Source organism: Papaver somniferum, chromosome 5 (genome assembly GCF_003573695.1).
Source record: "Papaver somniferum cultivar HN1 chromosome 5, ASM357369v1, whole genome shotgun sequence".
In the NCBI taxonomy this organism is placed as follows: Eukaryota; Viridiplantae; Streptophyta; class Magnoliopsida; order Ranunculales; family Papaveraceae; genus Papaver; species Papaver somniferum.
In genome coordinates, this window is record NC_039362.1 from 193535052 (window position 1) to 193557445 (window position 22394).

Genomic DNA, 22394 nt, shown 5'->3' on the forward strand with positions numbered 1-22394 from the left:
TACAAGGTGTAAGAATAAAAATAAGATCAAATAGCGGTGTTTGGTGGTGTAGTTGTTGATGTAAAACAAAAGAAGAACCAACTGAGAATCTCTCTCTCTCTCCACGGAAAATTTTCGCTGTCTCGAAATTCTTCCTCATCATCATCAGTAAGTAATTTGAAACTGTGATTTCCGCTATCATTTTCATAGAATCTCAAGATCTTTCTTTCAGATTTTAATTATAATTTTCAATTCTCAGTTCAATTTTAGGTCAATTTTATCATCCCCAATACCTAAAATGGGGGACGACAATAACAATGATTTCACTTTTCCCGTCAATCAAAACCTAATCGAACAACTACCTAACGAAGTTCCTGATATCAGTGGTGTTACATTGAAAGAAGATTTGGTAAGCAGTTCTAGTAATATTGATGCTGCTGCTGATTCATCTAAGAAGGTTCAGAAGGAAGTTGGTTCATTATCATTTACTGTTGTTGATATGTCATCTGGTAAACCTAAGGATGAAGTGTCAAAACAAGTGATGAAAGAACCAATTCAGGATGAGGTGTTTACGACTAGAAAGCCTATAGTTCGATCGAAAGTTCCGTTTGAGAAAGGATATAGTCAAATGGATTGGTTAAAGCTTACGAGAACACATCCTGATCTTGCAGGTAATCAATTCAATTGCAAGTCGTGTTTTCTTGTTTATGATGCCCTGATTGATGTAGTGAAGAATTTGATGGCAATTTAACATTGTAGCTACAGAACAACATTTGAATTTGATTTGCTTATGTTGGTTATATGTGAGGTTTTGCTCGAACCATCGTATTTTGGGTTATCTAGATGTGGATGTTGAAGGAATGTTGAGAAAATTTACTTTGCAAGTATCTTAAGATTTAGAAGGCTTGCGATTGTTTGCTTTTCTGAATTTGTTTTACGAGCTATGTAAGGGAGATAGGGTTGGATGCCTGCAGTCTATGATACTGTGTAGGAAAAGAACAGTGTGGTAATTGGTTTTGGTCAATAGATTATTGCATTCTATCATGTTGTGGAAAAGAAAGTGATACTTTAGTGTTTACGCAAATTTGGTTTGTTCATCAAATGTTGCTGAAAAGTTCATCGTCAAATCACATTTTGTTTGATGTTATATGCTTGTATGTTTCCTGTTTGGATCATACCTATCAAATTCTGACTGCTATTCAATTCTCATATCTTAATCTTTTTTAGGATTGAAAGGAGCATCTAATAAAAGGCTCATTACCATGGATGAAGTTAAGCAACATCGAAAAGAAGGTTCAATTTGGACAGTTTTGAAAGGTCGTGTGTACAACATAACACCCTACATGAACTTTCATCCTGGAGGTATGTATTCTTGCATGGAATTTTCTAACTTTCTAGTGCATAGGCCGTAGTTGTCTAGTAACTTGCTTTGTTAAGATCAATGGTGCAATACTTGGAACTTGGAAAGTTACTGGCGTAAGAGTGGTCCAAAAAATTAGTTCATCATGAGTTGTCAATCTCGTTTTAGTTCATCAGTACGAACTAAATTCGTTCAGGCATGTATCAGGCCCAAAAGCTGTAGGAAATTCTGTTGTAAACAATAGGTATGAGTTTATGGCTGGACTATTTCTTCATCAGCTTCTTGAATTGCCTAGTTGCTTTCGGGTTAAGGACTTTATTTGGTCCTTTGTTGTCGTGTTTATTTGATTGTCGCCAATTTAGTACCTCCAACATTAGTATGGTTGCTTGTAGTCAACGAAAGACCTTAGGTAATCTGAAATTCAAGCTTACAGTGTTCACTTTTACTCTTATTGTTTTGTTTAACATTGATGGAGTGGTTCTGCTTGTCTCTCAGGTGTTGACATGCTAATGAAGGGAGCGGGACGAGATTGCACCTCTTTATTCAGTATCCTTGAGCTGTTACTCTTTCTTTACAGAATCTTTAGATCTGATACTTATAGTTATTAACTCATATTTTGAAAAGCAAGAACGAATTATGATACTTGATGTCTTGACCACATTTGCTGCCTACATGATGTGGGGGTTAATATACACCTGCCCTGCAGTTGATGGATATGTGTCGCCCATTTGTGTTTGTTCTCCCGTTGCTAACATGCTATCCATACATGAGCTGCAGCAAGATGTGGTAATCTAGCGGTATAGTCACAGTAGGCTAATAGCTTGGTTTTATCACTTTACAAGTAATATTGTTAGAAATGCGATGCACGCAGAAACTTAACGAACCGTGTCTCTTTCAAGAATCTTTTTGGATTGAAAATGAGATCCTTAACTTGATTTTGCTAGATAAATATCATGCCTGGGTAAACTATGAATTTATGCTGGAGAAGTGCTTAGTTGGTACGTTAGATGAAAGAAGGCAATGAAGAGAAGATTGCACTTGAATGCAGTTGTCTGCTTCTGTATCATCATAAACTCGATGAATCCCCAATTGTAAGTTTTTGAAATATTGGATACCAGATTTTGGTTATAAAACATATTGGAATATAGCGATGCACTTGTTAAACTTCGCATTAATTAATGGATAAATATGATACTTTTACATTGCTTTCTCTTACCAAACTTGCATGGTAAGCAGACTGTAAATCTGCAATGCTTCTGAATATTACAATAAACTTGTTATTTTTGCTCTACTCTTCATGGTCATTTAGTAGAGCTGGATAGTATACCTAGTATGGACTTCAGTGTTTGGTTTGTGATCTGGGTAAGACCAATTGCCTCCGAAAACAGGACATAAAAATCCCTGGAGGGAGGCTTTGAGAAACTCATTGCTCGTTTGGTGGTTTTCTGGAATGTGTCTCGAACACTAACCAGAAGTCTCAAACCTTTAGTATGGGTTTACTTTTGTTGAGTGCAAAAATGTCCGTATTTGTAAAGTTAACAAAACGTTTGAGCACTGCTTAATTGTTCATTTCAGAACTGCTATAAACACATTTTAGCTTGATTTTCTTATACATGTTATTGTGTTTTAGGGTTGCAGAAGGCTTCCAGGAGAGCTTTATATTGAAGTCCGATCGTCTTGAGAGTGGAAGGAAGGATACACAGTGAACTACCCTAAAGTTTTGATGTACTCTCCTCAAACTCCTTAGAACTTTCGAAACTTTGATTATTTATTCTCTTCTCATATTGCTAATTATGCACTGAATAAATCATCATATCTTAATACAAAGTGTTACACATCTTCTCACTGTCTGCTTGTGCTTGAATCCCTTTGGTATTTGCTGAATTAGTGAATTATAAATCTGAATAAAACGTTCATAAAAAAATCTTCTAGTTCCAGATTGTTAAATAGAATAAGGAACCCTAAACTAAAACCCCTCACATACAAACCATCACTTTCTTTGTTTATTGTTATTATTACATACATAATAGAACTATCAATCAATGCCTTACTTTAATATACCAAACAAACACCCCACCAAAATCCAAAAACGAAAAGAAAAAAAAAGAAGGGAAACCAAGATATGAAAATGGAAAAAGAAAAATTTCACACACAGAAAAATTACACTCAAGTTATTTGAAGGGTCTCCTTCCAAGATGAGCAGGTAAAGATACAGTAGAATCCACACTCACATTGCCTACAGAATGCACAGGCTGATTCTTTCCTAGCACAGACCTGGAGCTGGAGTCCTTGCTTGAGAACAAAGGACTCTTGCCCCATCTCATAGATCCAATGCTTTGAGTTAAAGGAAATGAAAGGCGTCTCTTTTGCTCGCGGTCTGGAGTTGCTAGTAATCTGTCTTTAGGATTACTATGAGATCTTACTTTAGCTTGAGCAGAAACAGTTGGTGTCATATAATTTGGGACCGAGAAAGGTGGGCAACTTGTCAGGCTGTCGTTGTCCCTTAATGGATAATCACCTCCCATAACAGATCTTGGTTTTGGATGTTTCATTGGTGTACCTGGTTTATTTGACAGCGGTGATCTGCTGCTTGATAGATGAACTGGTGTTCTAGCCATAGATCCAAGAGGTGTTTTTGGTCTCGGTGTTAGTGAATCGAGATTTTCTAATCTAAAACTTGGTTGCTTTGAGTTACCCGTTTGAGGTCTTGCTGTGACAGAACCAGTACCTTGGCTCCATCGACGAGGTGGTGTGACGTCATTCCTATGTTGTTGAGACTGAAATTCAGAAAATTGTCCGTCCTTGGTTTGTATAGATTGAACTTCAGAAAAGCGATTGTTTTTCAATTGTGTGGATTGGATCTCAGACTGATTTTCAGGAAGTTGTCGTTCGACCCAATTCCACCACCATGGAAAGCCACCTGACCGAATCTCCATTAAAGCTGATTTTGGACTAGCTTTCGAAGACTTTTGGGATGGCAAAGACAGGAGAAATTTTTATAAGTATCTACTAGTAAGTGTTAAATATATTGCTAATAGATAAATAAAATATAAAATGTATAATTTACCTGGTGTGAATGAACATAGGCCAGGGCTCTTTCTCTCTTGATGATTGCATCTACCTTTCGTTGCAGTCTTGCATCTAGTTCTTCTTTTGTTAGTACACTATCATCCCAGTTTTCTTGTCCAGCCTACATAATAACATCATTCACATGATTTAGTATTCATCTTTCACAATTAGTTATAAACATCGTATAAGAAGTAAAATCAATATGTGAAAGTTACTGGTGTGTTGTCTGTGGATCCAGAACATAGATATAAAACCATAAATCAGGATTAAGACAAGAAACACAAAATTACTGGTGTGGTGTCTGCAAATACAGGTTGTAGCCGAAGCGAAACAACACAAGTTCTAGCACATAAAGGTGGTTGATCTTTGAGTCAGGAAGAAAACTTACTGTTTGAGTTAAGATCCATCTGGCCATGTTATTCTCAAGTTCTTTATCATTGTTGTGTACATCACTGCGATGTTGGGCTTGATTTTCCAATGTGTGGATCCTTCTCGATTGTATCTGAGTTTGAACTTTTACAAGTAATTGCATGTATTTCATGGCGTTCATTGTTTGTCTCTTCACACTCTGTCCTCTGACCACCCCTTGAAGTCTCATTAAACCTTTCAAAGCTCTGAAGCTCCTTCTTGCCTGATTCACGAAAATTGACATTATCTTGTCAGAACTTCTATCTTTTAATCTGGTTTTACCTACCTATTGTGCAGAGTGTTTTAAAGTCGATAATTAACTGTATACACAGTATCTGAATTCACTTCTGTTAGTGGTACATATTACTTGCTTGATTATTCGTTTTATGCTTGACTCAAACTGATGATGCTAGAGAATATGACAAAACCGAAAAGTTGAAGAGAAATTGACAAAACCAAAAAGTTGATAGACAAAAAGACCAACCATATAACCCCTGTAGATTCTTTGTATTTTGGTGGCTGCAATATGGTGCTGTTCTATGGTAGGTGGTATTCTGTAATTCTTGGTTGTGGTGGTGTTGTTACTTCTGCTGCTGCTGCTGTTGTTGTCGGTTTTTGTCGTGGCAGTGGTGGTGCTGCCATTGTTGGTTCTACTGGTGGGAGTATTATTGCTGGTGTTGTTGTTGCTACTGCTTGCATTGTTGGGTTTTCTTGGGGTGGCAGTGTTGCTGGTGCTGATGGGGACAGTAGTGGTGTTGGTGTTGCTAATGCTACTGCTAGTGCTGCCGTTGTTGCCCTGATTGATTTGTTCATAATGTTGAGCAACTATTGAAGGAACAGGTGGTACCCTACGTTGATCTGTCGATGATAAAATGGGTTGTGCCAGCTGCCGCTCCTTTTCTGCATCTCCAAGTATTTTCTCGATACTGCTTGGTTCTCTGTAAAGAGGTATAAAAGAAGTTGTTTCTCTATTTCTGAACTTCCCTAATCCCCATTTCTTTTTCTTTCCTGTACTGTTCTTTTCCAACTCCTGTCATATAATTCAGCCCTATTATAGAGAAGGATCAGGTTCACGAAATCAATTATCAAAATAAAGGATACTTACATTGGCTACTTTATCTTTGGAGTTGGGGGAGAAAACCTTTTTGATTGCAGAAAACCAATTTCCTTTCTTGCCCATTCTTTTATCACATCACTAGTTTTAACCTGCAACAGAGTAAACAGTCAATTCATGTTTCCATCATAAAGCCAAAAACTATGGAATTCCTCATTCATCATAACAATTCATTCCTCTTCTCAGCTTTTTGAATACCCCGATTCGCTGGTACTCATATGTTCTGTGACCATTTCTCTGGCCAGGGGCTATCCGAAAAAATTCCAGAATTCAGTCGCCGCCTTGAAGGTGACCTCAAACCTGTTATGCTAAGGCAGAGCTAAGAGTAAATTTTACTAAGGCAGGGACTCGAATTAACTTGTAACATGGAAGTTAGGTGTTGTAATTCTCTAAGGTTCAGGATTAGGAAGTTGTTGGGACAACCTATCTCACCAATCCTTGAGGGTTAGGAAAACAGTTGGTTGTAAAACAAGACATCTCAACAAAACTTGAACTCTCCATTTCTGTTTGCATCCAACTAAATTTCTTGACTCCAATTTTGCATTTTCATGAGCTGAATATCACTTTCTCCTTGACAATAATTTCAAGGTCTAATTCTCCTAGAAAGTCTCTGTCTCCATCTCTCAAAACTCCAAGTCCAAAATTCTTAATTTCACACAATTCACAGCCTAAATCACAATTGTATAAAATATCCACTAGCACAAAAAATGTAAAATTGAGGACCATATATACAATTCTTAGCTTTCTAAAAGAATTAAGAGCATAATTGAAGACACCCAAAGAGAGATTTAGAGTAATTCACAAAACTTGATCAATTATTTGAGTTAGTACCTTCACCACTACTTTTGTCCTTCCAAGCAGCTTTTTGTAACCTCAACAAATCCTTATGCAGCTTTTTCTCTTTGATGATCAAACCAAAGAAGTAGAGAGAAAGAAGGAGAGATAGAAATAGAGAGAGATAGAGAGATAGAGAGAGAGGGAGATAGATGGATCAGTAGTAGTGATCAAGTGATAATCCTTCTAGTTCTTCTCTTCTCTTCTCTTCCTCCTCCATGGATTCCCATCAGCAATCACCTCAATAACCAAGAAACTTTTGTCTTCTCCTCCTTCATATAACCCCTCTTTCCTTTTGTATTGGATTCTTTTTTTTTTTCACCAACTCTGAATCTAATTCTTCCTACATGTAAAGATTTACTTTTTCCCCTTCTTCCTTCCCTCTTTCTGCCTTTGAAAACTCCCTTTTTCTAGAGGCAGAGAAAGAGTCAAATTGTTAATACATAATTATCTATCTCTTTTTTTTCATTGGTGTTGTTTGGGTTGATATGATGATGAAGGTTGGCTACTTTCTCACTCAACAAAAATGAGAACCAACCTACCAAACAAAGAACGAAACTTTTTTTACTTTGATGAGTAGAAAGCTTAGGTAGACAGCAATATACCCACTTTAAGAAAAAACAGTAGTTTTTGTCCATCTTTTCCTTTTTGGTTGATTTTTCTCTATTAATTGCTAATAGTTTATTGTGGTTGTGTTTAGACTTTAAGAAGAGATAATGAAGAAGAAGAAAAAGAAAGTTAGGAATAAGTTGGGACACCTACTGGTGATACCCATGAGGAAAATGAAAGCACAATATCATTCATGAATATGCAAATGGTTTAATTGCATGTTCATTACTCCTAGCTACATCAATTCCTAAGTTTATGGCACAATTAGATGCTGCTTCCATCAGAATTCAATTTCCTTCGACTCTTTGAGTTATTAAAAAAGGTCACAATTCCGGTCACTAGAATGTTTGAAAACAGGATGTGGTTGGTCAAACAATTCAGTTTTCCTTCCTCAGAGTTAATGTTGTCACAAGTTTTGCAGTCACTACAATGTTTAACAAGAGCATGTGGTTGGCCTCTACATTTATAACAGTTTTAACCGTTACCTTTAATGCGAAAAACTGAAAAGAAAATCAGAATAAATAAATAAATTGGCCATTTCCGCGAATGATAGTGATCCCTAATTTTTCTTACGGTATAATGATTTTTCTGAAGGAAAAGGAGAAATGTAGCATTTTTTTGAGGAATAGAGCCACCAGGAAGAAGTTATGAAGGAAGCTTCGGGCACATAGTACTATAGTAGTGGGTTGAGAATGGGAGTTGAACTGATCAGCTCGACATTCCCATTGTTCCAAAATAAATTTTCTTATTGCTTAATTATCCGGTCAAATCACCGGTGCAGTTAATTATAATGGTCGTGACAGCTACAAACACTTCCAACATTTTCACTTCTATGAAAAGCATAAGAATTTTCGGATCTTTTGTTTTCGAAAAGTGATACTTTTATTTTTTTCATTTTAAATTAAATTTGACTAAAATTAATAAAAAGTAACAATAACAATTTTGGAGACATCGAACAGAATACTCATCAAAAACTGAATACTTTCACCATTTATATGAATTTTAAGAAAATACACAAAGACTACAATATAAATTCTTCACTTTCCATTTCCATGTATGTATGAGTTCAGAGTATTGTTACGATCCTCTCATCATTCGGTTCCGATCATTACCTCCACGCCCATTTTCTGACCGTTCCAACGACCAAATAATTGCATGACTGGATATATACTATAGCTTCCAGCATAGGTAGGTCAAGGAAATTAAAGTCCATTGCTTTATACCTCCAACTATAGAGCGTCATAATGACGATTTCTCCTTCTTGATAAAAGCCGTTTCTAAAGTAGTGTACAGAGTACAAAGCCGTTTTACTTACAGTATAATACTTCAATATTCAGTAGACTTTTTTGCTTTCAAATACTATATATAAATAGACTTTACAAACTATACGTACTTTAAAATTAATCCATATGGAGCCAACGATGGAAATCACAGCAATATCTATATCGAGTTTGCGGTCATGAATATAAAGTAGCAAAGGTACACATGACAGCAATATTGCTGCTGTAAGTCGGACCATTTTTTTGGTTGGTTGGCTGGTGATTCTGTAGTGATCAAGTAGGGAGCTAGGAGGAAGCATGTGGTTTCAGGGGCAGCTGACAACTACCTAATTGGATCAGAATGCTTTTATATATGACATATGAAATGTGAAGTGAAGCAATGGCCAATGTGGAATCTGACAGACTTACTAGGTGTGTCAAATTCATTTATCCATTTGGATTTTTTTATATATATAACCCTTTAAGCCTTTGAAAATAAAAATAAAAACTGTATTGAGTTCTAATTAGGATCTAGAAGTCTAAAACAGTTACATTATTTTCCCTAATGAAATGAGGCATTTTTATAATTTTGTCATGTCAGTTTAGGAGTACTATTCATAACCTATATTAAAAACACATCCTGATAATGACCAATTAATTAGTATATGCTAACCAATAATTTTATTAATTGATGATCAAATACGAACACGACACATGGAGTCCTATATTGAGTACATAATTAAGTAGGTATTAAACAACTAAAGTCCTATGAGTAACAAAGAAGATGATGACACTAAAGGACGTGAAAACATAAGATTAACCACCATTCTTGATTGGTAAGTAAAAATTATCTCTCAAATTAGTTGCGTCTCATGTGACATGTTTTAAACATTTTTTGAGTAGCTTATAAGCAAAAGCCTATGGAATCTAAATAAATCCAAAATTTTGTAGGCTAAATAATTCTCTAGACAAAAACAAAAGGTACGTTTTTAATGTTATTCGGAAAACATACATCCTTAATAGGGTATCAGTTGGATTCTAGTTGTTAGAAGCTATTGATCTTTGAGGAAAAAAAATACACCATTCATAACATTTTTTTTCTCTCTTTTTGAAGAATATAAAATTAAATTAAATTTATAACGCTATTCCATGTACATTGATTACAATTTGGTTCAAGAAAAGGTAGTCACTACAAGATTGTTGTTTTGAAGGATCCTGTTGACTGTATTTATCTCGGGGTTTACTAGTAGGCTAAGGGAATCTAATTAACTAGGTAGGCTATATAGTGGAGTTGCGTGAAGTGTACTTGAAAGAGAGGACATTGCATTGGGGAATTGTTATAGGGTTGATGCCTTTAATTTTGAAACACACATCAAACTACAGAGAGTCCCCTGTTGTTTTAACTTTTTTCCTCCAGTGAATACCCAGGGTACTGTACTTGGTCATCCAATAATCGGTTAGAGAATCTTCCCCATATGAAAACTCATATTTGTCAGTTCGTAGAAATGAGAAAATCCTCTGCAGAGGAAGAAAAAACAAGACACTTCAACAGTGATGGGCTTGAGAGAAAAAAAGAAGATCGTCTGTGATTCTGTGAACACTTAATGCATGACTAGGTAAAATTTTGCCAAAACAAAACCTAGTTACCCTGGTAGTTCTTTATTTTACCAAAATATATAAGCCTTGAATCTCCCACTATCAGCAGAAAAAGCCGCGGCGGATGTACACGTAGGGATTGCTATCTACGGTATCTGATTCTCATCTGTCGCATATACAAGTAGTGAAGCCGTTTATCCAATGGTTATGAATGCGAATGATCAACCTGAGTATATCCTTTATCAGTTCATTACTGTCAGGATATCAGGTCTGGTTAAAAATGTAAACAAGTCGTGCCCGTGTGATTGTACCACTTGAAGCTTTTGATAGTTGGGCCTTCTTACGGCAAGACAGTGTTTGAACACACTATAGACTGCTAAAAGCCCATGGACCAGAGAAGGCGTGTCAGTTACCGGAGCAAGAGAAGATATACATTGTGCCGTGACCTAAGTTGGATTCTCTCGACTTTTACTAGGTTTTAGGTTTCTTGCGATTCAAGTTTGGGGTTTACTTAGGCCTATATATACGTAAGAAAAATGGCTTTGGTTTATTCAGTTGAGTTTTCCCTGCCTACATTTCTTTTTTACTTTTGCTTTCATCACCATAGTTTTCTTTTTGTGCCATGTCGGCTTCAAAGATGTTAACCTTGAAGAGTTCTGATGGTGGAACTTTTGATGTTGAAGAGTCTGTTGCTCTTCAATCTCAAACCATTAAGCATATGATTGATGATGATTGTACTGATAACGGAATACCTTTACCCAATGTAACAGGCAAGATCTTAGATTTAGAATTCGTTATATGAAGTCTCACAATTGTGTAGACTTTGATTTCATTGATCACTTTTTATATGAGTACATACAGAGAAGTATTCAATCTAAGTTAAACAACAATGACGAGATTACAGGGTGGTTTTCTTCTAGTTACAACTTTGTTACAACAAATATGGATACGTAAGACTCGGACTCAGCTGAAGACTTGCATCTGGTGGAAGTTGTTGACTGTGTAGTTGCGGCAAGACTTGGTTCTATTGGTGGTAGTAGACTGCTCAACTGGAGCAGGACATTTACATGTCCAATAACCCCCCCCCCCCCCCCAAGTTGGAGCGGGAGGAGCATGAGACCGAACGCCCAACTTGCTGACAAGGCGTTTAAAATGATCCACTCCAAGTGGTTTGGTGAAAATATCAACTAATTAAGCTGCTGACGGAATGTGAGTTGGCTTGATAAGACCAGAAAGAAGTTTTTCTCGAACAAAATAACAATCAATTTCAATGTGTTTAGTCCGTTCATGAAAAACTGGGTTTTCAGAGATGTGAATAGCAGCCTGATTATCACAATAGACTGGAATAGGTTTCGGAAGAGAAACACGAAGATCGGTAAACAAATAATGTAACCATTGTAGCTCAGAAGTTAACCTGGCTAGCGCTCTGTATTCTGCTTCAGCAGAAGATAATGAGATTGTTGGTTGTTTCTTGGATTTCCAAGAGATAGGGCTATCCCCTAGCATTGTGAAATACCCAGTCTTGGAACGACGAGTAGTTGGGCAACCAGCAAGGGACAATGATCTACTTGCCGAAAGAAAGATGCCATGACTAACAATATCTTTAAGATAACGAACCACTCGATGTGCAGCTTCCAAATGAACAAAACGTGGTTGCTGCATAAATTGGCTCAAATAATTCACAGAGTATGTGATATCAGGGTGAGTCACCTGAAGATAGAGAAGTCGACCAATTAGGTGACGATAAACACTGTGATCAGGGAGAAGATCACCTGAAGTTGGCAGAAGTTTAAGGAGTTATTCCATAGGGGAAGGAGATACCTTAGCACCTAAAAGGCCAGAATCTTTAACAATATCAAGAATATATTTACGTTGACAAAGAAAAATTCCTTTGGGAGAACGAGAAACTTCAATGCCCAGAAAATATTGTAAGTGACCAAGATTTTTAAGTGAAAATTTGGATTCAAGTTTTTGTTTCAGCTTTTTAATAGCCGAGTCATTATTACCTGTAATAATGATATCATCAACATAAACTAAAACATAAACAGAAATCGTACCTAAATGATAGGTGAAAAGTGAGTAATCAACACGATATTGAACAAAACCTTCATCTAGTAAGGCTATAGAGAACTTTGCAAACCACTGACGAGATGCTTTCTTAAGCCCGTATAGAGATTTATTGAGCTTATAAACACGAGTATCTCCCTTTTCCTGAAATCCGGGGGGAAGTTTCATGTAAATTTCTTCATTAAGATCACCTTGTAAAAAGGCATTATTTACATCCAATTGATGTAGAGGCCAATTATTAATGGAAGCAATAGATAATAAGACACGAACTGTTACTAGATTTGCAACAGGAGCAAAAGTATCATGATAATCTATTCCCTCCTGTTGTGTGTATCCTTTAGCAACGAGACGTGCCTTACGACGTTCAATCGTACCATCCAGTCGATATTTGATTTGAAATACCCATTTACAACCAATGGCGGATTTGCCAGGTGGAAGAGTAGTCATAGTAAAAGTATCATTGTCTTGGAGCGCAGTGTGTTCTTTAACTATGGCATCTTGCTAATCTGGAATTTTGATAGCTTCGGTAAATGTGCGTGGCTCCTCATTAGTAATGACAGATGAGAGAAAAGCACAATGTTGCAGAGTAAATTTGTCAAAAGAAATGTAATCTGTAAGAGGATAAGGTGTATTGGAGGTACCTTGTTTAACTGAGCAGATGTAGTCTTTCAAATGAGCTGGACGATGGAACTGTCTAGTGGATCGTCGTACTGACTGTTTCGGGTCAGACGGAACAATTGCTAAGGAGTTGTCTGCATCATTAGAAGGCAGTGATGATGACATATCAGAATTAGGAGATACTTGTAGTGACGTAGCAGAAGTAGAAGAGGTAGAAGACGCTGGAGTGATGGCATCTGTAGAATAGTGTTGAGCTGTTATGGGAGTCCCTATAGGAGTCCGTGAAGAAGTAGCAGGATACTGTGCAGGCACGTTATCATAGTAAATTTCTTCTTGTAAAGAAGAATGTAAGAAATCTGTAGTAGGGAGCTTCGCATCTTTGAAAGGGAAGCACTGTTCATGGAAAACCACATCTCTTGAAACAAAAATATGTTTAGTTTCAAGGTTTAATATAATGTACCCTTTGTGATTATGTGGGTAACCCAAAAACACGCCAGGAATTTCCCTGGGATCAAATTTAGATGAAATGCTTTTATTTTTAGCAAAAAACACAAACAATTAAATACTCGCAAATGTCGATAATTTGGTAACTTACCCAAAAGAACTTCATGAGGGTTTTTGTGAGAAAGGATTGGAGTAGGCATTTTATTGATCAAATAAGTTGCCGTTAAAATGCATTCTCCCCAGTAAGTAATGGGAAGATTTGCCTGAAACCGTAAAGCTCTAGCCACATTGAGTAAGTGACGATGTTTTCTTTCAACTACTCCATTTTGTTGAGGAGTAGACACACAACTGCGTTGATGATGTATACCCCTGTCAGCAAACCAAGTCTGTATATCACAGGACAGAAATTCAGTCCCATTGTCAGACTGAAAACATTGCAAGACAGGTAAATAAGGATCTGTGTTTCCAGCAAATACATGAGTAATATTGTGTGAATATTGTGTAGTTACAAAACTAGTGAAAAACTTGATGAATTTAAAAGTTTCACCTTTTGTATGCATGAGATAAACCCATGTGCGACGAGAAAAATCTTCCACGATAGTTAAGAAATATCGTGCACCAGTGAAAGAGGGTGTCGAAAATGGTCCCTAAATATCACAATGTATTAACTCAAAACAACGTTTGGAAGAAAGTTTATTTTTATTAAATGATAATCGGCTTTGTTTAGCCATAGGACAAACATCACATAAGTTCTAAGAACTGGAATGAATATAATCAAAATTGCGACATAAAAATTTAAAACGTTCTAAGCTAGGATGACCTAGCCAACAATGCCAAACATCTACTGTGGCTTTATTACATAATACTTTACGCAAAACTTGTTGTTGCTGATGGATTTGAAGGTGATAGAGTCCAGAGATGAGATTAGCCTGACAAATCACTTGCTTCGTGACTCGGTCCTGAAAGAAACAAATGTTTTCGAAAAAATAAGCACTATGATAAGCATGTATATGCTACATTTTACACCCATATTTATATTAGCTATGATACAATATTTAGTTACTAATACTATTTTAGTGCTTTTGTAGAAAGTACAAGTGAATTCGATCATCCAGCGAATAAACAACAAAATGTGAGACTTAATGGTGTTTACGACGAAAATGGAAAAATGTGGTTGGCCTGGTACTTCCATATATCAGCAAGCATAATGATGAAATATGGTTGGCCTGGTATTTCCATGTATCAGCAACCACAATGATAAATTATGCTGGCCTGGTATTTCTATATATCAGCAGCACTTATTAAGCTGGCCTGGTATTTCCATGTCTCAGCAGCGGGGTTGGCCTGGTATTTCCATGTTTCAGCAACCACAATTATGAAATGGGGTTGGCATGGTATTTCCATATATCAACAACCACAATGATGAAATGAGGTTGGCCTGGTATTTCCATATATCAGCAACCACAATGAAAAAAATGACAAAATGTAGCTGGCCTGATATCTCCATATATATCAGCAGCATAAAATTGTTTCATAGGCGAGGCACAAACGCAGCAAATGAATTGAAATCAAAGTGGGTTGGCACATGCAAACTGAAAATGAGAGTATTTTATCTTTCTTACTTTATTACAAATATATTCCACCGGGAAAGATAATTTATTTGCCATGTGAAGAATTAATTGAGGAATATTTACACGTGAGATTATTTCGGAAATAAAGTAACTCTTTCTTTATTTGGGAGATTTTGGAAATAAGGAGAGATTATTATTTTATTGAAAGAACGAGGTGGCAATACTATTTGGGGAAAGATATTGATGACGATATCAACTTGCATGCAAGATATTTTCATAGAATAATTTATTTTTATTATTTAATTAATGAAATAAAAGAAAGGGAAAGTTATAAGAAGGGGTATCGACTATTTGAGAGGAGAGCCTGGCCACAGGGCCGTAAGTAGAGAAGGGTTTTGAAGTTTTGTTTTCAATTCTTCGTTTTTCATTAGCTAGAGTTTGATTTTAATATGTTTATGACTTTTGAGAAATCCATGTCTAGCTAGAGTCATGTTAGGGTTTAGGTAGAAACCAATTTAATTGTGTAAACTCTACATTTATATGCTCAATAATGATTTGAATGACTAGTAGTTTTTCTTCATATGGCTTGGTATTTTATTGTTCATGTGATTTTCTTGATTATTTATGCTTTTCAATTGATATGGCGTGCTTTGGTTAAGTTCTTTGACGTGATATGCTTTAGGATTGATAGGTAATGCTTTAGAATCACTACCCATGAAGCGAAGAAAATTACAACGGAGAAATAATATTTGAAAATGCATGGAATATATTTCTAATGACTAGTAGAATTTGCATAATTAATTGGTAGAAACCGAAAATCCTAATAACCCGCTCTCATTTTGTTAAATGTTAGAATTATTATTATTTCATTTTGTTCCAAATTTCTGAAAATCGTTTAAACATCATCTTGTCGATTAGTTAGTTTTGATATTAATTAGTAGTAGTATTTCACACTCCTAGTGGGAACGACCTGTACTTTCCATTGTTCTGCTAATTAGACACTGTGCACTTGCAGTATTTTATTGTAGGTTTCCCAACCTACCAAGTTTTTGGCGCCGCTGCCGGGGAGTGGTTGCTTAATACTCTCTGATTGATATCTTGTACATAGTTTTTATTTTTTTTTATTTTTTTTCTGTACATAATTTATTTTTATTTTTCTTTTAGTTCTTTTTACGAGGTTTTCTTGGAATTTTCCAGGTACCTTAGTTTGAAGTGCTACCAGCAAAAAGATGCACTCGCAAAGCTTTTGCAAGAGCCACTAGGAAGATCCACTAGAGGTTTGCTTAGCTCATTTTGGGTATGATTTTGATGATGATAGTGTTATATGTGAAGTCAATGCCTTATTAGACTCTATACCACTGCTAGACACTAATAAATGGAAACCCAAACTAGAACCTCTAATTTTGTCAGAGTCTCGACTAGTTCTATTAGACGAGAAAGCTCCGACCTTGACCCTTAAGTCATTAAGTTCTGAATTTTTTTGTCTTGATGATATTGATAATGAAACTGTTTTAAATGATAATGGGTCTATGAATCGTGATATTATTGCTCCATTGAGCTATTGTTCCGCGGATGAATTCGAACCAATATTAGCTGCGAAAATCATTTCAGCTGATTTAGAGAGTGCTACGCGAATAGAAATTGTCAAATAATCTAAACCTGTTGCTTATGGGAGTGATGTAATTTGCACTTACAATTTTCTAGTGGGAATGAATTTAAACATCTTTCTGGAGGTTTATAGTATTTCCAGGTGCATATTTTCAGCTGACCAGATTAGTTGGGATGATCCTCAACCTTTTAGACTCTATATATATGATTGGATGTCTACTTTGGGGCACCAACCTCACCTTGTTTGAGACTACATGCTATTGGAAAGTTGGGAAACAAATACATTTCGCGTCATGGGAGTCAACCCATCAGATTTGTTCCCTCTTCTCTATCTCCAATTTTTATTGTTTATTTTTGTATTTCCCATCTTAATTTCTACGTTGGATGACTCAATTACATTGAGGACAATGTAATGTTTAAGTGTGGGGGAGTGGATATTTATCCATATTTTTGCAGGTTTTCACTTTTCTTAGAAATAAAAAAAAAATCAATTGCAGAATATCTCTGTTTTGCTCGAGGACTAGCAAAATATAAGTGTGGGGGTGTTGATAAACATGTATATGCTAAATTTTACACCCATATTTATATTAGCTATGATACAATAGTTACTGATACTATTTTAGTGCTTTTATAGAAAGTACAAGTGAATTCGATCATCCAGCGAATAAACAGGAAAATGTGAGACTTAATGGTGTTTGAAACGAAAATGGAAAAATATGGTTGGCCGTGTATATCCATATATCAACAACCATAATGATGAAATGTGGTTGACCTGGTATTTCCATGTATCAGCAACCACAATGATCAACTATGCTGGCCTGGTATTTCTATATATCAGCAGCACTTATTAAGCTGGCCTGGTATTTCCATGTATCAGCAGCCGGGTTGGCATGGTATTTCCATGTATCAGCAACCACAATTATGAAATGGGGTTGTCCTGGTATTTCCATATATCAACAACCACAATGATGAAATGAGGTTGGCCTGGTATTTCCATATATCAGCAACCACAATGAAAAAAATGGCAAAATGTAGCTGGCCTGGTATCTCCATATATATCAGCAGCATAAAATTGTTTCATAGGCGAGGCACAAACGCAGAAAATGAATTGAAATCAAAGTGGGTTGGCACATGGAAACTGAAAATGGGAGTATTTTATCTTTCTTACTTTATTACAAATATATTCCACCGGGAAAGATAATTTATTTTCCATGTGAAGAATTAATTGAGGAATATTTACACGTGAGATTATTTCGGAAATAAGTAACTCTTTCTTCATTTGAGAGATTTTGGAAATAAGGAGAGATTATTATTTCATTGGAAGAACGAGGTGGCAATACTATTTGGGGAAAGATACTGATGACGACATCAACTTGCATGCAAGATATTTTCATACAATAATTTATTTTGATTCTTTAATTAATGAAATAAAAGAAAGGGAAGGTTATAAGAAAGGGTGTCGACTATTTGAGAGGAGAGCCCGGCCACGGGGCCGTAAGTAGAGAAGGGTTTTGAAGTTTTGTTTTCGATTCTTCATTTTTCATTAGCTAGAGTTTGATTTTAATATGTTTATGGCTTTTGAGAAAGCCATGTCTAGCTAAAGTCATGTTAGGGTTTAGGCAGAAACCAATTTAATTGTGTAAACTCTACATTTATATGCTCAATAATGATTTGAATGACTAGTAGTTTTTCTTCATATGGCTTGGTATTTTATTTTTCATGTGAATTTCTTGATTATTTATGCTTTTCAATTGATATGGCGTGCTTTGGTTAAGTTCTTTGACGTGATATGCTTTAGGATTGATAGGTAATGCTTTAGAATCACTACCCATGAAGCGAAGAAAATTACAACGGAGAAATAATATTTTAAAATGCATGGAATATATTTTTAATGACTAGTAGAATTTGCATAATTAGTTGGTGGAAACCGAAAATCCTAATAACCCGCTCTCATTTTGTTTACTGTTAGAATTATTATTATTTCATTTTGTTCCAAATTTATGAAAATCGTTCAAACATCATCTTGTCGATTAGTTAGTTTTGATATTAATTAGCAGTAGTATTGCACACTCCTCGTAGGAACGACCTGTACTTGCCATTGTTCTGCTAGTTATACACTATGCACTTGCAGTATTTTATTGTAGGTTTCCCAACCTACCACAATACAGTTGGACTGGCGAGTTAACTGACTCACAGAAATAAGATTGAATTTAAAATTCGGAATCTGATGCACATTTGAAAGCTTAAGCGCGGGCGAAAAAACCACCTCGCCAATATGTTTAACCACAGAGAATGATCCATCCGGTAATTGCATTTGAATAATGATTTGATAAGAAGTGAAAAATTGTAAAGAATTGCAAATGTGGTGTGTAACACCACTGTCGACAAACCATGGATCAATAAAAGATGTAGTTAAAATCGTACCTGCGAAATTGGCATGATGCTCCATCTGTGCAGACTCATCTGGAGGATTGATAAGAGATAGGAGACGAGCATACTGATCAGCGGACAAAGTTGGAATGGCTGGTTGAATTGCAGTTGAATCAGGCGGCATGTCTGTAGCAGCAGCAACAACTGGCAAGCTGTTGGAGGGAGTAGGAAATCCATGCAGCTTATATCATTTATCCCGTACATGTCCATGCTTGTTGAAGTAATCGTAAAATGGTCTCTGGCGTTTGTTCTGACTTGCAGGAGGACGAGATGAGGAACGAAAGTGCCCGTTGGTGTTAAGTGCAGCTGATTCGACAGCATGCATAGGGGTAGCAGTGATGTTATGCTGCTCTTCTTCCTGCTGGACGAGATTAAAAATTCTCAAAGCAGTGGGGAACGGTTCCATAGTCAAGATCTGACTACGGAGGTTGGAGAATCTGTCGTGAAGGCCTTGCAAGAACTCCATTGCACAATCACGTTCCAATCGTTCCATCATTGATTTTCCAGCACCACATATGCAGGCTTCCGTGGTTGCTACCAGTGAGTCATACTGATCCCAGAGGGTTTTGATTTTCGTGTAGTAAAGTGATACCGGCATTGATTCTTGACGAATACTAGCAATAGCATACTTAAGACGAAAAAGGATTGGAGCGTTGGAAATACAAAACCTTACCTGTAGGTCTTTCCATATCGCATGAGACGATGCAACATACAAATAACTTGCTCTAATATCTGGGTGTACATAATTAAGCAACCAACTGCCTACCAAGTCATCACACCTTTTCCAGCACCTGTGGGTTAGATCATCAGCAGGTCGAGGCAACGAGCCACTGACGAAACTCAATTTTCCTTTAGCATTCAATGCCTTTGTAATACCTCTTACCAATGAACCATAGTTATCTCCCTGGAGAACTGGAGAGAAAAGAACAGTTGCGGGATTATCACTAGGGTGAATGACGTAAGGATCTAGGATAAGTCTAGAGTTTCCATTGGATTGATTTTCTTGATGTTGATGGGTTGGAGAAGGTGGAGGAGATGCATCGGTTCCAGCCATTGTGAGAGGTTCAGAGATTGATCGGAAGAGATAAAAAAAATTATGGTTTTAGGATCATTACAAGGAAGATACCATCTTAGATTTAGAATTCGTTATACGAAGTCTCACAATTGTGTAGACTTTGATTTCATTGATCACTTATTTATATGAGTACATACAGAGAAGTATTCAATCTAAGTTAAACAAGAATGACGAGATTACAGGGTGTTTTTCTTCTGGTTACAACTTTGTTACAACAAGTATGGATACATAAGACTCGGACTCAGCTGAAGACTTGCATCTGGTGGAAGTTGTTGACTGTGTAGTTGCGGCAAGATTTGGTTCTATTGGTGGCAGTAGACTGCTCAGCTGGGGCAGGACATTTACATGTCCAATACAAGACTTTGTATAAAGTTATTGAATACTGCAGGAAACATGCTGAAAGTGACGATCAGGCCGATGACAAAGCTAAGGATGAACTTAAGGCCTTTGATGCTGAGTTTGTTAATGTCGAGCAACCTGTGCTGTTCGAGTATATCTTGGCTGCAAATTATTTGGATGTTAAGGGCTTGTTGGATTTGACTTGCCAGACAGTAGCTGATATGATCAAGGGAAAAACACCAGAGAAGATTCGCACGATGTTCAACATTGAGAATGATTTCACCCCTGAGGAAGAGGCGGCGATCAGGCAGGAGAACCAGTGGGCTTTCGAATGATTTGAAAGCTGAAACCATATATCTAGGGTGTTCTTTTAGGATTTCTTCTAGGGTTTCTTTTTAATTAGTTTAAGTACATTTCTTTTTGTTAATTTTTGATATATAGCTGAGACAATTTAATCTGATTAATGGATATTTAGTTTTGTTATCGAGTTTTTTTCTTTTAAATTTAACATGCATGTTAGAAAATTGATTTTTTTTTCTTTCTCTCTGGTGGTCGATGTAAAAACAATAATCAAGCCAAGCATACTGGTTTTTACACCGAAGGGAAACATTGTCGCTCGTTCGCTAAGTACCATACCAACTTCCCATGCATGCGCAGAAAGAAAGGGTTTAATCCAAGTATGTACCACGCGCGACTATTATTAGCTGTATTTTTTAATGGGATTAGTAACAACTGATACTCCCGGTTTCAGCCGTCCTTACGAACATTCCGTTTTTCCTGATTTCGTTGAGCGAATTTGATACTCTTCTTTTGGAGACTAATATACCTTGGATATAGGGGTGAGTATGGGTCGGTATGGACCGGTTTTCACCTCATCCACACCCAATCCAATTCACTACGGATTTCAAATTCGGCATCCACATCCAATCCAACATCAAATGAATTTGCATCCAATGGATGTATGGATAAATGGATTGGGTGCAGATAATCCAATGGACTTGTGTTAGTTAAGATTTATAATGAGAAAATAAAGTCAATATAGATGACTTCTTATAGAACCTAAACATTTTATATATGTATATAAATATAGAATTTCCATGAGCAACACTCCAAGCAAACACTTTAAAAGTTCCAAAACTATCTGTATATTTTCTAAAAACTATATAAATATCCTTAATCTAACGGGTATGGATGTCCAACGGATTTTCAAGGTTGTATCCGGGTCCAATCCGTAATCCGTTGGATTTCAAAAATCTCATCCGCGTCCAACCCATTAATGAATGGTCCGGACATCCATCCACACAAATACAGTTGGTCCTGATTAAATCCCCGGATGACGGATAAAATGCTCACCCCTACTTGGATATGTATATCATTAACAAATTTGAAATACTTCTTCCAAAAACCCACGGAACTTGATTAAATAGAGGAATTCCTTATATATAGCCGATTGATGGCTTCACGTCACTAAATACATATAGCCCATCTCATAAGGCTTCACTTCACTAAATACATATAGCCCATCTCATAACCCAAAATATATCCGCAGAGTTTATAAGAATTCTAGAAACTAAGGGCCTGTTTGGTACAGTATTGAAAAATAGTTTTCAAAAATAGTTTTCCACTGTTTTAAAAACATACCCTTTTTTCCTTGTTTTCATTTTCTAAAAATTGTTTGGTAAACTGTTTTTGAAAACAAGGAAAACCAACTAAATCGGATCAAATGTAAAGATTCGTCTAAGAGATAGTGATATTAGCCATGACTCACTTGCAGTCATTCCCCATCTCTTACTTTGTTCTGAAAAGAAGAAAAGAATAAAGAAAAGAAAAAAAGAGAAAACACAGAAAACAATAATTTGTTGTTTTCATTTTTTTGTTTTTAAAAACAGAAAACAGATATAGAACATTTTCTGAAAATGTCCTTACCAAACGCGTTTTCTCCTGTTTTCTGTTTTCTCTGTTTTTAAAAACAGAAAACTGTTTTTGAAAACTATACCAAACAGGACCTAAAACA

At 36.3% G+C, this 22394-nt stretch overlaps 3 protein-coding genes across 4 annotated transcripts; 2 read left to right on the top strand and 1 right to left on the bottom strand.

Annotated features, from left to right (window-relative positions):
- Positions 1–3184, top strand: LOC113284154 (cytochrome b5 domain-containing protein RLF-like). 2 transcript variants are annotated; one of them, XR_003327950.1, is made up of 6 exons: positions 1–147; positions 239–650; positions 1207–1341; positions 1835–1885; positions 2284–2430; positions 2970–3184. XR_003327950.1 is itself a non-coding variant. In XM_026533566.1 (5 exons), exons 2-5 carry the CDS (start codon positions 278–280, stop codon positions 2361–2363), a joined length of 639 nt encoding a protein of 212 aa, XP_026389351.1. In that variant the 5' UTR covers positions 1–147; positions 239–277; the 3' UTR covers positions 2364–2630. The 2 variants fall into 2 exon arrangements, 1 of the variants encoding a protein (XP_026389351.1); XM_026533566.1 differs by lacking the exon at positions 2970–3184 and having other exon boundaries at positions 2284–2630.
- A 52-nt stretch (positions 3185–3236) lies between these two features.
- On the bottom strand, positions 3237–7222 carry LOC113284153 (protein IQ-DOMAIN 14-like). The gene is made up of 6 exons (XM_026533565.1): positions 6762–7222; positions 5922–6022; positions 5301–5846; positions 4797–5039; positions 4407–4529; positions 3237–4305 (listed from the first exon to the last, which is right to left on the bottom strand). Exons 2-6 carry the CDS (start codon positions 5994–5996, stop codon positions 3511–3513), a joined length of 1782 nt encoding a protein of 593 aa, XP_026389350.1. The 5' UTR covers positions 5997–6022; positions 6762–7222; the 3' UTR covers positions 3237–3510.
- A 3628-nt stretch (positions 7223–10850) lies between these two features.
- LOC113278401 (SKP1-like protein 1A) lies at positions 10851–20715 on the top strand. The gene is made up of 2 exons (XM_026527252.1): positions 10851–11021; positions 20401–20715. Exons 1-2 carry the CDS (start codon positions 10851–10853, stop codon positions 20713–20715), a joined length of 486 nt encoding a protein of 161 aa, XP_026383037.1.
- The last annotated feature ends 1679 nt before the right edge of the window (positions 20716–22394 follow it).

Excerpts from the sequence above, each read along its gene's own strand:
- LOC113284154 (XM_026533566.1), top strand. The coding sequence starts at position 278 with ATGGGGGACGACAATAACAATGATTTCACTTTTCCCGTCAATCAAAAC. Across the intron at positions 1,342-1,834 it reads CATGAACTTTCATCCTGGAG|GTGTTGACATGCTAATGAAG; the intron begins GTATGTATTCTT and ends CTTGTCTCTCAG. Across the intron at positions 1,886-2,283 it reads AGATTGCACCTCTTTATTCA|ATAAATATCATGCCTGGGTA; the intron begins GTATCCTTGAGC and ends TGATTTTGCTAG.
- LOC113278401 (XM_026527252.1), top strand. The coding sequence starts at position 10,851 with ATGTCGGCTTCAAAGATGTTAACCTTGAAGAGTTCTGATGGTGGAACT. Across the intron at positions 11,022-20,400 it reads AGATCTTAGATTTAGAATTC|ACTTTGTATAAAGTTATTGA; the intron begins GTTATATGAAGT and ends GTCCAATACAAG.
- LOC113284153 (XM_026533565.1), bottom strand. The coding sequence starts at position 5,996 with ATGGGCAAGAAAGGAAATTGGTTTTCTGCAATCAAAAAGGTTTTCTCC. Across the intron at positions 5,040-5,300 it reads GAATCTACAGGGGTTATATG|GCAAGAAGGAGCTTCAGAGC; the intron begins GTTGGTCTTTTT and ends TTCGTGAATCAG. Across the intron at positions 4,306-4,406 it reads CCTATGTTCATTCACACCAG|TCTTCGAAAGCTAGTCCAAA; the intron begins GTAAATTATACA and ends CCATCCCAAAAG.